General features: G+C 41.7%; 1 protein-coding gene across 4 annotated transcripts; it reads left to right on the top strand.

The window, feature by feature from the left end:
• The first annotated feature begins 8,760 nt into the window (after window positions 1-8,760).
• LOC132465734 (zinc finger protein 239-like) lies at window positions 8,761-12,466 on the top strand. 4 transcript variants are annotated; one of them, XM_060062478.1, is made up of 4 exons: window positions 8,761-9,339; window positions 10,745-11,093; window positions 11,260-11,326; window positions 11,714-12,466. In XM_060062478.1, the coding sequence occupies exons 2-4, from the start codon at window positions 10,896-10,898 to the stop codon at window positions 12,322-12,324; spliced, it is 876 nt and encodes a 291-aa protein (XP_059918461.1). In that variant the 5' UTR covers window positions 8,761-9,339; window positions 10,745-10,895; the 3' UTR covers window positions 12,325-12,466. The 4 variants fall into 4 exon arrangements, with proteins under 4 accessions (XP_059918461.1, XP_059918459.1, XP_059918460.1 ...); XM_060062476.1 differs by having other exon boundaries at window positions 10,831-11,093; XM_060062477.1 differs by having other exon boundaries at window positions 10,831-11,093; window positions 11,263-11,326.
• Window positions 12,467-14,434: the final 1,968 nt, after the last annotated feature.

Here is a 14,434-nt window from a genome sequence, read left to right on the forward strand (position 1 = left end):
ACGCCGATGTGGGGGTGAGGGTTGATTCAGGCCGATAGCTTTCGTCGGTTTCACCAACTTCAAGGCTACTGGCACTGGTATCGACGCCTGGTGACTATAAAACAAAAGAGGTTTATTTTCAATGTTAAATTCCACAAATTACAGTAGTTTTATAATTCCATTACAGACAATATGCTGTACAAACTTACAAACTGTGCTCTGCCAGAGGGAGGATTCTTCATTGGTGTTGACATCATTGGCGCTGACTGGCCTTCCTCATCTTCTGACGACGAGAACAAAAATTGCAGCAGACGTTGTTAGTCTGAAATGAGATATGATCAATAAACATTTTAATAACAAAACGAATATACGTGAAACATCGATAACAGCAAACGTATATAGAATACTCAGCAACCAACAACAACACCTACGACCACAATGAATGAAAGCCATGCCGGCAATGCGTTGTGCAGTGGGCTACTGCACAACAAATTGCCGGCATGTCTGTCGTTTGATTGTGGTTGCTGAGTTACCACTGAAATCAATGGGTCAGTGGGTGAAATCGGTCGTCAAGATGGCCGCGCAAAGCTACAGTGCCGTCGCGTGAACCAAACGAATAGGCGTTATAAGTTGGCTGTTTACAAAGTTAAGCTGCCGTCTTTCGCATGTTTTTGTCGCATGTTGTTCTAATGTGCCGGCATGTAACAGTAAATATATTATGACATAACCTTATCCATAATAATTCAACTCTGGTTTTGTGGGGTAGCAGCCGACCGAGGAGCCGAGTAGCAAAAGCTCTCGCAGTAACCTGAAGTGCTTACTAGCAGCACTGATTTCAGCAATCAATGATGATCAGTGTGTGTCATCAGTCATATAGTTGAGTCAGTCTTACCTCCAGGCACATGCGTTTAGCGCTGCTAGTTGTAGACATCCCGGGCTGTTCATCGTCATATGGAACGGTAAATATTGACGGAATTGCAGTGTTCAAAAGAGCTGCTCTCTTCGTTCCCAGGACATTTAATTCGAAATCTTCAGGCTTGAAATGGAAGCTGCAAACCTTCTTCAGTTTTATGCCTTCCATGGCTGTGTCTTCTCCAAAATTCGGATGATTGATAGCCCGTAGCCACTGTTTGCAACGCTCCAAATCTCTTGTTGGTAGGCGATGAAAACTAACTGCTTGTCCTTTCCTTGTCCTGCTTGAACATCCCAGCACCATGCAAAAGTTCACCATTTCACAAGAAAGAAATACAAACGAGGAGTAATTTGCTAATGACTTCACCAGAGTTCACTAGAAATGTTGTTTGAATTGATTTTCAAGCTGTCTTGCGGTATCAGCTTGGTAGACGGAACCGCGAGGTCTCTGATAGGCGGAGATCTAGATCAGTGGGAGTGGCCTGCGAAGCTGTGCATCGGGGTTCATGGTGGGATTTGTTGTCTTTAATACACAAGCGACAAGTCACTTTCTGCCTTTTCTCGGTCAAGACGGCACCAAATTAGAAATGTATTTCATTACTCGACTACATATAGGACCCAATTTCAATACATATTAATTTCTCCACCGGTGAAATGCTCCTTTAACTTTTTGAATTCTGGCGTGCCTGCACACGGTACGGCACGCGCCACACAGAAATTTTATACATTTCATTTGCTTTGTTCCCACGGCATGCGTTAGTGGCGCCGCACAGAAAATTGATACATTTGCTTCAGAAAACTTTGTTTGTGTGTGTATATGCAAACTTGAGTTTGCCTGTCCACCAACCGAGTTAATTTGTAACGAGGAGTACTCGAGTAATCGATTCCTCATGCCCATCCCTAATATATGTATTAACTAGATGCCTCGTCCGCCGTGCTGACCAATGGAGTCGAACGTCACCACTGGCGGCCATCTTACCACAGTAAGCTGGTCACCAATAACATTGTGTTGGTAGTGATTCATGTACTTTTTAAATAAGCATAACTTGCTCAATTTTCAACTGATTTTCAAACGGTTTGGTTTGTTATAAACGTCAGAGATGTAGGTATGACAGTTCATACTTTTGAATAATTGTTAGGTTCTAAGAAAAGTAGAATGTTCTAAAATAGGTACAATATTTCCCTTTACAGATATACATCAAGAAAGGCTGCATGTTGAAATCCCCACCCTGTACAGAGATGTATTTATGTAATTATAACCATGTGTTTTCATATGAAATGAACATTAAACAGAACAGATAGGTGCAATAAATACACATATGCACAAGGTATTCATGTTAAATCAATATATGGGCTGCTAAAACTCAGCAATCTATTGTGTTGGTTGGTAACTTCACTCAAATCTATCTACAGTCAAGTATGCATTTAGAAAAATACGATAAAATATGAATATAGTATGTGCAACCTTTGTGGCTGTTCAAGACACACTGAAGGCACATTTTCAATCAGTATTTAAGATTAACCACACTAAAAACAACATATTCTAAAAAGCCTTTTGTCAACAACTTCTAGCAATACTAGCCCCGCTGTTCCTGTGTAACAGGAATTGTATATAATTCCACTAAGTAACTACCGATTATCCTAAAAATAAAAGTCATAATATTGTAATATCCTACAGGTGAAAGGTGATCCCACGGGTTCTCGTTTCGAGAGTTCGCAGATTAACGCATCCGTATAGCTGCACAAAAGTCTGGCATCTTCACGTGTCAGCAATTTCCTGTAGAATTCATTATGTAAGACAAACAAACCCGATTGGAAATCATGTGCAGCTTCAGTTTAATCATGTTCAAATTAAATTATATTGAAAATAGAAATTCTGCCTCTCCCATCGATGTAAAATTACTGGGTAGCTAGTAGCCTACCCGTGATACACAACTAAGCTGCACGATTAAGTAGTTTTTCGAAGAGAAAAGCTGCAATTTAAACATGTTCAAGCATCCAAGTATAACCACGTTAATAACGTTTGTAAGAAATCAAACCGTTTGTAAATCCGTCCAGATTTCAGCGAGATAAGAGGATTAGCGTTTGTGCAGATCACTGTCTTACGTCCGCTACAACAGATTCCACCAGAAAGCTTTACTGTGGTAAGATGGCGGCCGCCATAGGGCATCTAGTTAATATATATATCTATGTTTAGCACCTAGACGTGTTGCAAAACTACCTGCAAAAAACCCCACAGCTGAGACTTGCAGGAGCAGATTCGAGCAGTTGTAAAATAGATTTGTGCTCATTAAAATGCTGAATTAAGGTAGCGTTCTTTATCATTTTATTTGTGAGAATTTTTCACAGATGTGCAACTTCTGATGCATTAGTTCAAATTTGGGTTTACGAATGCACACCTTTTTGGGTATGTTCTCAGATTATGAAACACGGGTGTGCGAATGTGTTTTGCACCAACTGCGCTGCAATAATTGTAGCAAAAGGATTTGTGCACCTGTTACACAGATTTGCGACTCAGGCACTCAGAGAGCTCGGCCTTCCTCACGCGGTTAAGTGTCTTGCTCAGGGACACGTCAACACTCAGCTAGGAGGAGCTGATCGAACTAGCATCCTTTCGTTTACGTTCGGTTACAAGACAACTGCTCTACCTAAGCTGAGCCAGAGAATGTCTAATATGACGGGCTCTGGCTGAGCTGACCCCATTGATTCTTCTTCTTCTATTTGGTTTTATTGGCGGTTGGCCAACAAACATGTGCATTACCGCCACCTACTGGTTTCTTTATGCATCTTTATTTACTATTGTAACCCTGAGTTACCCGGATTTCATATTTTCTTTATCAAATTTGTTTCTTTTAAATATCCAAATACGTGCCTATAGCATCTATCTCCTGACATTTTCCTTAATATATTCTCTAACTCATATCTTTCTTTAATTCCTGCCAAATTATCCTGCATTTGTCGTCTCTCTACTTCATACTTTCTACAAATGTTCATTACATGATCTACAGTTTCCTGCTCCTCACAATGATCACACCTCCCTGTGTCATGTTTTCCAACCATAAACAACGATGCATTTAGCCCTGTATGTCCAAATCTTAGCCGTGATATTACGGTTTCTTCCCTTCTGCTCCTTCCTGTTCCCCTGGCCTCTCCTACTTTCCTCTGAATTTTATAAAACCACCTTCCCTTCCTCTCCTCCTCCCACCTCTTCTGCCATTTCTCCTTCATTTTCCTTTTAATTATGTTTTTACCCTCCATCTTGCTGATATTTATGCGTAATTCAATTTCTTCACATTTTGTTGCCTCTTTTGCCACCTTATCTACCACCTCATTCCCTCTCACTCCAATATGTGCCGGTACCCACACAAACACCACTGTTATACCCATCATCTCTATTCTATATAAAATCTGTTTTATCTCTATTAGAATGTCCGGCCTGCTATCTGACTTACTGCTCTGTAGACTGGTTAGAACTGAACTTGAGTCCGAACATATTGTTACTCTTACTGGTCTAGTTTCCTCTACCCAATGTATTGCCAATAATATTGCAATCATTTCTGCTGTATACACCGATACTTCATCATTGACCCTTTTACCCACCCGCACCTGAAATTCTGGGACCCAAAATGCTACTCCTACTTTACTTTCTGCACTCTTTGATCCATCTGTATATATCTTTACATAACCATAGAATTTATCAGTATACTCTTGCACACTTATGGCATTACAAACAAACTCTCTATCTTTATTTTTCCTTTCTAGAATTGTCAGATCTACTGTAGCATCTGGAAGAATCCAGGGTGGGAGTGCTGATATTGGTACTGTTGGACTAAACTGTATCTTTTCAATTCCAATTTCTTTTGCCCTCTGCACTGCTGTCCAACCAAAATTCCTAACTTCCTTTTTCTCTTTTTCCCAACTAGGTTTTAACGTGTCTTGCGATGGATGGTCCTTGCTATGTCCTTGTAAATGCACCCAGTATGTCAGTGACAATTGCAGCCTTCTCAAGTCAATAGGCATGACCCCCATTTCTACCTGCAGCGCAGCTATAGGTGTTGTTTTAAAACCGCCTGTACATAAACGCAATGCCTGATTCTGTATACCTTCCAGTGTCTCTGCTGCTGCCCCATATACCACACTCCCATAATCTATAAATGCTCTAATTAAACCATCATATATACCCTTTAGAGCCACTCTATCCGCCCCCCACTCTTTTCCAACTAGACACCTCATTATATTTATAACCTTTTTACATTTGTCCCCAACCTTCTGAATGTGTATATTCCATGTTAACCTTTCATCAAACCACATTCCTAATAACTTAAAGTGTTTTACTCTTTTTAGGTCTTGTTTATAAAGTTTTAATTTAATCTCATCTCCCACTCTTTTCCTGGTGAAAAACATTATGTTTGTCTTCCCTACCGAAAACTTAAAACCCCATTCATAAGACCATTCCTCCACTCTATTGATTACCTCCTGTAATTTTTTAACAATGAATTTCATATTTTTCCCCCTCTTCCATATTACCCCATCATCTGCAAATAATGAAAAACCCATACCACTCTCTATTTCTTCAAAAACTTCATTTATCATAATGGAAAATAATAGTGGACTAATTATGCTCCCCTGTGGTGTTCCATTCTCTATTTTAAATTTCCCTGACAAGCTTTTTCCTACTCTCGCCTGTATTGATCTCTCAGTTAAAAAATCTTCAATCCATCTGTATATTCTCCCTTTAACTCCCAATTTCCTTAATCTAACTAATAATCCTTCTACCCACATCATATGCCTTCTCAATATCAAAAAACACAGCTACAACACTTTCCTTATTTATCTGTGCCTTTCTGATCTCATGTTCTAGACATATGGTCGGATCCATAGTGTTCCTCCCCTTTCTGAACCCACTCTGATACTTTGACATAAATCCTTTACTCTCCATATAGTATGTTAATCTTTCATTTATCATTTTCTCCATTATTTTACATATATTCGATGTTAAGGCAATTGGCCTATAGTTCTCTGGGTTAGAACTGTCCTTCCCTGGTTTAGGTATTGGTACAATAACTGCCTCCTTCCAACTTTCTGGTAATTTACCTTCCTTCCAAATTCTATTGTATAACTCCAATAATATTCCCTTTGCTGCTTCACTTAAATTACTTATCATTATATAACAATCCTGATCCTTTCCTGGTGCGGTCATCTTTGTTTTCCTTAATGCACGATTCATTTCTGTCATTGTGAAAGTCTTATTAAGCAAATCTTCATTTTCTTCCTCATCTTGCATCAACACTTCATACTCCACTAAAGTAGCCTCCCTCCCTCTTTTTCCCTCTTCACTAATATTTTCTGAACTATGAACTTTCACAAAAGCCTTTGCTAACATCTCCCCCTTTTCTTCTTCCTTCATTGCTATTGTTTCCCCTACCTTCAAAACTGGATATCCATATTATCTCTTAACCCTGTTCATCTTTTTAATCATGCCCCAAATCTGTCCCAATTCCGTTTCCCGTCCCACCGAATTGCAAAAATTCCTCCAACAAGTTTTCCTTGCATTTTTAATAGTTCTCCTTACATTTGCTTGACTTCTTTTATATTCAATAAGGTTCTCAAACCTATGGTTTCCCTTTAGCCTTCTAAATGCTTTATTTCTACTCTTGATTGCTTTACTACATTCTTTGTTCCACCATGGTACCATCCTCTTTTTCCCTTTTCCTTCTTTCCTCTTAATTGTTCTCTCAACAGCCTCTAATATAACTCTGCACACATTCGTATTTAGCTGGTCAACATCTTCTCCTATCTCAATTTCTAACATTTCTTTCTCACTTATTTCCTTAAATAGTTCCCACTCTGCATTGTGAAAGTCCCAATTCATCACTCTTTCTAGATTGCACTCTTCAATTGTCAATTCTACTCCAATGATTATAGGATAGTGATCACTTCCAACAGTCGTTTCTTTCCTTACTTCCCATGAACATACTCCTGCCAGTGTATCTGTTACTAGTGTAAGATCTAACGCTGACTCCACTCCATTGCTTACATTTATTCTTGTCCCCTCCCCATTATTTAAACAAACTATTCCCTTGTTGTCCATTAATTCCTCTATCGTCTTCCCATTATCATCATCTTTCCTTCCTCCCCATAACGTGCTGTGTGCATTAAAATCTCCACACCATATAGCATTTTGCCTTTGTCCTACCCTCTCCAATTCCTCCAACTTCATTTTCTTACATGGATTGTACAAATTGATTATAGTCATTTTCCTTTTATTAACCCAGATTTCAATAACAATTATCTCTAGACTAGTTTCATAATTCATTGGTACTCTTTCATACAATATTCCTTCCTTAATAAACGTTGCACATCCCCCTGCCTGCCGCTCATTCCTATCCAGTCTAACTGAGTTGTATCCTACAATTTTAAAATCCAAGTGTGATTTCATCCATGTTTCTTGTATACAAATGATTTCTGGTTTAACGTCTAATTTCTCTATATATCTCTTAAATTCTTGCCCATTCGATATCAGGCTTCTGGCATTCCACTGCAGAATAAGGAACACCATAATTATACTACTTAGTAACCCCTTCATTTCTATTGATCTCATCCTGTACCATCTCTCCCGTTACATCCTTTATGTCTAAGTATTCCCTTGCTGCCTCCACAACAATCTTTATCCGATCTGACCTTGTATTTTTGTCCTGCATAGCTAGATTTATGACCTTCGCCATGAAGAATACAAAGTTAGCCTTATCCACAATCAAAGTGTCCTTATTCACATCACACTGCAAACCTACTGGCTTTAAAGCTTGCTGTGAATACTGAGACTTTATATTTCTGAACTTCTTTTGCTTTAATCTGTGCTTCGCATCCTTGATATGCAGCACTGTGATCCCCTCCACAATTGCAGCATTTAGCTTTAGCCTCTGCCTCGCATTTACCGTATTCATGTTCCCCTGCACATTTGGCACATCTTGGCTTTGCCCTACATTGTCCTGCTATATGCCCAAACCTCTGGCATTTAAAGCACCGCAATGGCCTGGGAACAAATTCTCTAACCGGGTAACTCAGGTATCCAATCGTAACCTTATCCTTTATTGCCCCTTCAAACTGAATAAGCACAGACAAACTGTCCACTATTTTCCCCTGGTATCTAGTGGACAACCTTTTTTCAACAGTCACTTTGGCTCCCTTGATTTCTTTCTGCAGTTATTCAATACTTAAGTCTATTGGCACTCCGATTATCACTCCACGTATCTTACGATTTATACCAGGGATATGACTTTTGATTCTCACTTCGTTCAGTGTACTCATTTTCAAAATCTTTTCTTGCTGATCTTTGTTAACAGTTTCTATTAACATCCTTCCTTTGCTCAAGAACCTTGCCTGTTTGACCGAACCAATCTCATTTCTCATAGCTTTCGATAGTTTGACTGGGTGTAGCTTGCTACTAGATATCTCTTCAAACTCCACAATCACTTTCCACACTTCTCCTTCCTCCTTCCTCCTTGCTTTTTTCGACTCATTCTGCTTTTCTCTGTCACTGTCACTCATCTCAGAACACCTTCTTGTTCTATTCTTTTTCCTACTGGTCACGGGATTCCAAATTTCTGCATCTGAATCATCATACTCCATATCATCACTAACGATACCAGACTTCGCCATCCTCCTCTCTCAACTGTTGCACTGTCCAGTCTCCAACTCTCCTGGCATCCAAACTCTCCGGCTCGGTCTCTTTCCCCCTCAACTCGACCTCGCTCCTCCGATCCTGACCCCATTGATGATTGATGCCTCTATCTTTATTCATGTGCTTAATTGAATATGACTGTTTTCAACCACTTGTCCATTTTCTCGATTTTCTATTGTCTAGCGTTAAGAATTAAAACATGCTCAGGCTGAAAAATGGATTGATTGAATCGACAGTTTGCCGTTTTTATTTATTGGGAGAAATGTTCTGCTTACTACCTGCAGTATTGAAAAGTCCCCCTAGGGGCACGTGTACCTCCATTCGCTCTTTGATATCGTTTTCCAGTCGTTACGGTAATATACCGGAAGAGGCCATTCTGTTCTGGGATATATCGACATCACAGGGTCAGTTCCAGTTCAGTTTTTTTTTTTTTTACCTCTCACCGGTGATCGAGTAAAACATGTTAATAAACGTGTCACCGAGCGACCCAACTTTGGAAGAACAGCTTTTGTCCATAATGGACGTGCTTGCGAAAGCGGCCGTATCTGAAATTAGCCAACTATTCTCGGACTGCTCGACCACCCTTCGCTTACAAATAAATGAGGGCCTGAAAGAAAACGAATCGCTGAGGACGAGGATGAAGGTGATGAGAAGTGAGCTGTTTTCTTTGCGGCTTCAAACGAGATCAAATGCATCGCGTGCGGCAAGTCGTTTCGCCCTGGCTCGAGCCAGCATCTGCAAACCACGGACTAAAGCACTGGGGAATGGTGAGTTGAGTAATAGTTGGAAAACAGGACAGTCCAAGTATTCAGGGAGGGCTATATATGACTTAATTTGTAGTAATAGGAAAAAGTTATAATCATGATTCAAAATTAATTATTTATATCGGTGAAGCAGGCTACCTCACAACTCATGCCTCCTAATTTGACGATATGCCCATTGCCTGCATGAATGTAATCAGTAGCGTGCGGTGCCCCTTCATTTCGGTGGGGCAGAAACTACTGGCGTATGACCACACCCACAATATATATATATTTTTTAACATGTATATTTTGAGCTACATTAAAACATGTTAACTAAACTAATTTTGAGTAAGAATGAAAAATAAACTAATAGCCTAATGTTACTTCACGCTTTTGAAGTGCCATCCGCCATACTCGTCATATGATGTCCCTTTATAGGGAAGTTATTTCTTCTTGGCCCAACGATGTGTGCAAATCTCTCAATAACACTTTTGTAATCAGATATTTCTCAATAACAGCTGTTTAAATCGGGTATGAAATCAGGTATACAATTTTAATACCTGCTGAAATAAATAAATAAATAGTCTTCAATGCTGAAAGATACAGGCGGAGTAATTCGATTTTAAACAACAGTCCTAGAATATATCCATGGGCAGACTACTTTACGACCATATCGGCGTCTTATAGCGCGGATTGCAATTCGTATTGCAGCCTGCAGGGTTATGCGAGAAACCTACGGAGGGACGCGGTCGTTGAGCTCCGCTGCCCCACATTGCATGACACGTTAAACTCAACTAGAATCGCCACCATCAATTTGATATCAACAGATCAAAAATAGTCGGAAAGCCTACTGAAACTATAGATAGTTAATGTGACAATCACATTATTAAAAATAAACTTGGAGCAATGATTTACTGAGGCAACTATTTTTTTTGGGAGCATGCTTTTGCAGGGAGTTCGCCGCCCCACCTGCCCATATGGACGGCACGCGCCTGAATGTAATTTAGTCATCATCAGGCCTAAAGCCTTTGATGGACACAAGGCAGTTGGATATTCCCCTACATTTAAACCACCCATAGATTCTAGGCAGTATCGATTATAGGCTGACTGCTAGATTCTACCTGCGCTATAAATCCTGGTCGTCTTTTGAAAAGCATCATGACCAGTGTGCCCTGCTAAAACACGAGTAACACTTTAGAGTTGCATTTCAAACATGGAATCAGTTAAGTGCCCATGGGTTTCAAGACAGATGCCACATCAGCTGGTTTATCATTCTCAAACGTAAATAAATTGCAAATATATAAACGTTGGCTGATCATCATCAGCTTACAGGGAAGGACAGGTTGTCGCTTGTTATTCTCAAAATGGAATAATCGCGCTTGTCTCGCATTTAATGTGCTCGGATCATTTTGTGATGATGTTCGTTCAGTGTCCTCAACCTGGTCACCCGCTTGAGCTTTGAGTCTCGGGAGGAGGGGGCTGGAGGAAACATCCCTCTCAATCTGTGACTGTCAGAACGCAGCATAGAGCGTGGCGCCACCTCGGAGAGTCTGCGTGTGGGAACCCCAGGCTCCTCCCACATGTCCAGACACAACAGGGAGCTGAGGATCCTGAGCGTCCATGGACGAGGGGAGGGTCCATTGGCAGTGGACGGCCATGACACCCTCGTAAAAGCATCCAAACTGGAGGCTCTGAGCTCGCTGACCACGGACCACAGTGTCGCCAAGAGCCTGGAGCGCGGCGAACGGCTTGGCGTCTGTGAGGAGTTGACTGGGCAGGTTAATAACAAATCAATTTCTCGTTCACTATCCAAAAAAGAGGCGTCCTCTGTTAAAACTCCAGCACACACCTGTGAAAAGCACACACCTTTTATGATTCAATGTCATGACTTCAGTGCAAATGAAAGTATATGTCTTGTGTGTCTTTTCTTCTTTATGTTTAAAGCAGCAGACCCGACACACCATTTTAATCAAGGAGGAAGAGGATATTGGTGGAGGCATGACCACTGTAGGTTAGTAATACACATTGCATCAAGGCAAGCAAGCAAGCAAACGATCTGGATCAACCTAGAATGCACTAGATTCTATCTGCGCTAAAAAAAACCTGGTCCTCTTTTGAAACCGCATTATGACCAGAGCCCTGCTTAAACAGGAGGACTAGTTACAGTTTATAGGACAATGACTTACATCTTCTTCGTGGCAGACAGGTGGCAGGAATGCTGAGATCAGCTCTGATTCCCAAAATATAACTACAGTATTGTTAAAACATGGAATCCAAATTCAAGGAAAAGGCATACTCAACCAATGGAAGTTAGAAAGATTGTCAAAGTACATACTGTCTCCCTTTGTGCATATAATGAATTAATAATAATAAAAATCTTTGTTTTTCCTCTCTGCAGAAGACTCAATCTCTGAGAGACTGCATGTGGACGCCCCTGGCTCCTCCCACATGTCCAGTCACAACGGGGAGCTGAGGATCCGGAGCGTCCACGGAAAAGGGGAGGGCCCACTGGCGGTGGACGGCCATGACACCCTCTTCAACGCATCCGAAGTGGAGGCCCCGAGCCCGCTGTCCGCGGACCAGCGGGCTCGGGAGGGCCTGCACTGCGGTGAGCGGCGAGTCCACCTTGAGGAGCGGACTAGGCCTCGGAGCGGCAACAAGGGCCCGCACTGTGTCTTGTGTGGCAAGGTTTTTTCAGACAACACCAAGATGGCCATCCACATGCGTACCCACACCGGCGAGAAGCCCTACGGGTGCGACCAATGCAAGAAGCGCTTCAGACAGACCGGCAACCTGAAGATCCACATGAGGACTCACTCCGGGGAGAAGCCCTTCAAGTGTGACCAATGCATGAAGTGCTTCAGTCAGAGCTCCAACCTGAAGACCCACCTGAGGACTCACTCGGGGGAGAAGCCCTTTGTGTGTCGGCAGTGCAAAGCCAGCTTTAGTGACCCAAGCAATTTGCGTTTGCACATGTTCAAGCAGTGTTTCCCCCAGGAAATGTCTTAGTGGACAATACATTACCAATACATTACTCATCTTTATTCTTTGTACCTGATGGAAGTATGTTTCCTTACCCTGCGAGAGTTGGGTAAGGAAATTGTTAATGCATAATAATTTGTTAATGCATAATAATAAAAAAGAATATAAATTTTTTTATATTTTTCTTTTCCTTTTACATTGGTAGTCAAGGCAGGGCCCTATTGTTGTTCAAGTGTAATTCCTGCGAACATTGAACCCAGGTTCTTTGTTTTGGACTTCTTGCGGCGTTTGTTTCATTGTTTGTATGTTATTTTACCGTTATTACCCTGCGTTCACACCAAAAGATGCATTTGCTGCCCGAACGCGTTGCCGCCGAAGTTTTGCGGCGCGTCAAAAGTTTTGCAGCGCGGCAAAGGTTTTGCGGCGCGTCAAAAGTTTAAATATTTCAACTCGAGCAGCATTTGACGCGCCGCAAAATACGTGAACGCGCCCGCCTCCCGTGCCCGGCAGCGGGCACGGGCATGCCGCGCTGCAAATCAGATTTTGACGCGCCGCAAATCAAATTTTGCTGCCCGTTTTCTCGGCAGCAAATGCTGCGGCAGCAAAGCAGCAACGCGTCTCTACATTCACTTTGAATGGGATCGTGACGCGCGTCAACTTTTTGCATCTTTTGGTGTGAACGCAGGGTTACACAAATATATGACCACAATTGTTAAACGTTCGGATGACTCTTCCTCCTCCACAACAATTGTGAAAATTCATATAACACGACAAATAAGCAAACAACTTTACCTCAAGTCTATCCGTAGCCACTTGCTGCACTCTTGGAATAGTATTCTTCCTCAATGACACTGTCTTTGGGTTCTTTGGGTCAGCAGCTCTTTTAGGAATGATGAAGTCGTCCTTATCGAAATGAGAACTCCAGACACGGTGATCCTTCTGCATCAGCTTCTCAATTAGTGATTGGTCGATATTTGCGTTTTTTACGTGTATCGTATCGGCCGATATATATGTATATTTTTTGCCGTGATTTACAGACGGTTCAATAAATGTTAATTTTTTTCAATTGAGGCATTGTAACATTTGTTATCATCATTGTGTCATTTTTACGATGTAAATTGAGAGAGGCTTAGCCTGGACATCCAAACCCGCATCTAGAAAGCTGTAGGGTCTGGCAACGAGTAATGAAAATGGCCCAACTCGAGGGGCGGCACCAAGCATGCGTTTGAAAATATCACTGGATCACTATGACCAATCAGAAGAATACAAGGGGTGACTATCCAGACAAGTGGCCGTATCCGGTCGGTAAAACAGCAACGCTTTTGGCCCGCATATATTATTACATCGATGTGATTGATTAATGTTCTGGGCCAGGGGACGCCCAGAATATACACAAGTACATTGCTCGTTCCCAGAGAGACTCGCTGAGCAAATTCAAATAGTGCTCTCGCGAGAACTCTGGATTTCCAGGGTATTATCGGCTCTAAATATCGGCTTAAGAAAATCGGTATCGGCGTTTCGGTTATCGGCTAAGGCTGATGAAAAATAAATCGGTATCGGTATCTCTTTCTTTTCTTTTTTTTCTTTTTTAGGATTTTGTATCGGCCCTAACAAATCCGTATCGGTTGATCCCTAGTCTCGATGTCGATATTCAAAACAATAAGCCACTGGTCTACCAGAGATCGGTCATTGTACCGCGATGGCAGTCTATAGGAAGTTTCTGGGGTGTAACTTTTCATTTGTTTTCTGCAGCCGGGGAAAACACAAACACGAACCAGCTCTCTCTCTTGACTTCAAGCTGTAGATGGGTCGTCTTCTCCGGTGCTTGAGCTGTCCTTCACTCTATGCCAGAGGTGTCAAACACAAGGCCCGCGGGCCGAATCCGGCCCGCTACCTCATTTTATGTGGCCCGCGGGAGCTTCAAATTAATTTGAAGATCTTAAAAAAAATGGCGAAAATGCAGAAAAATTCTGCCACACACCTCTGATAACCTATCATTGCATTGGACACCAAGAAGCCCTGTGTGAAATGGTTCTGCAACTGGATGATAAAATGACAACGGTCAACTGGTCATTATATGGCAGTGATACAGGCGTGTGGCCTGGATCACCGCCAGTTCCAGCAGTTTTTGAAAGAG

The sequence above is a fragment of the Gadus macrocephalus genome, chromosome 10 (genome assembly GCF_031168955.1).
Source record: "Gadus macrocephalus chromosome 10, ASM3116895v1".
Classification (NCBI taxonomy): domain Eukaryota; kingdom Metazoa; phylum Chordata; class Actinopteri; order Gadiformes; family Gadidae; genus Gadus; species Gadus macrocephalus.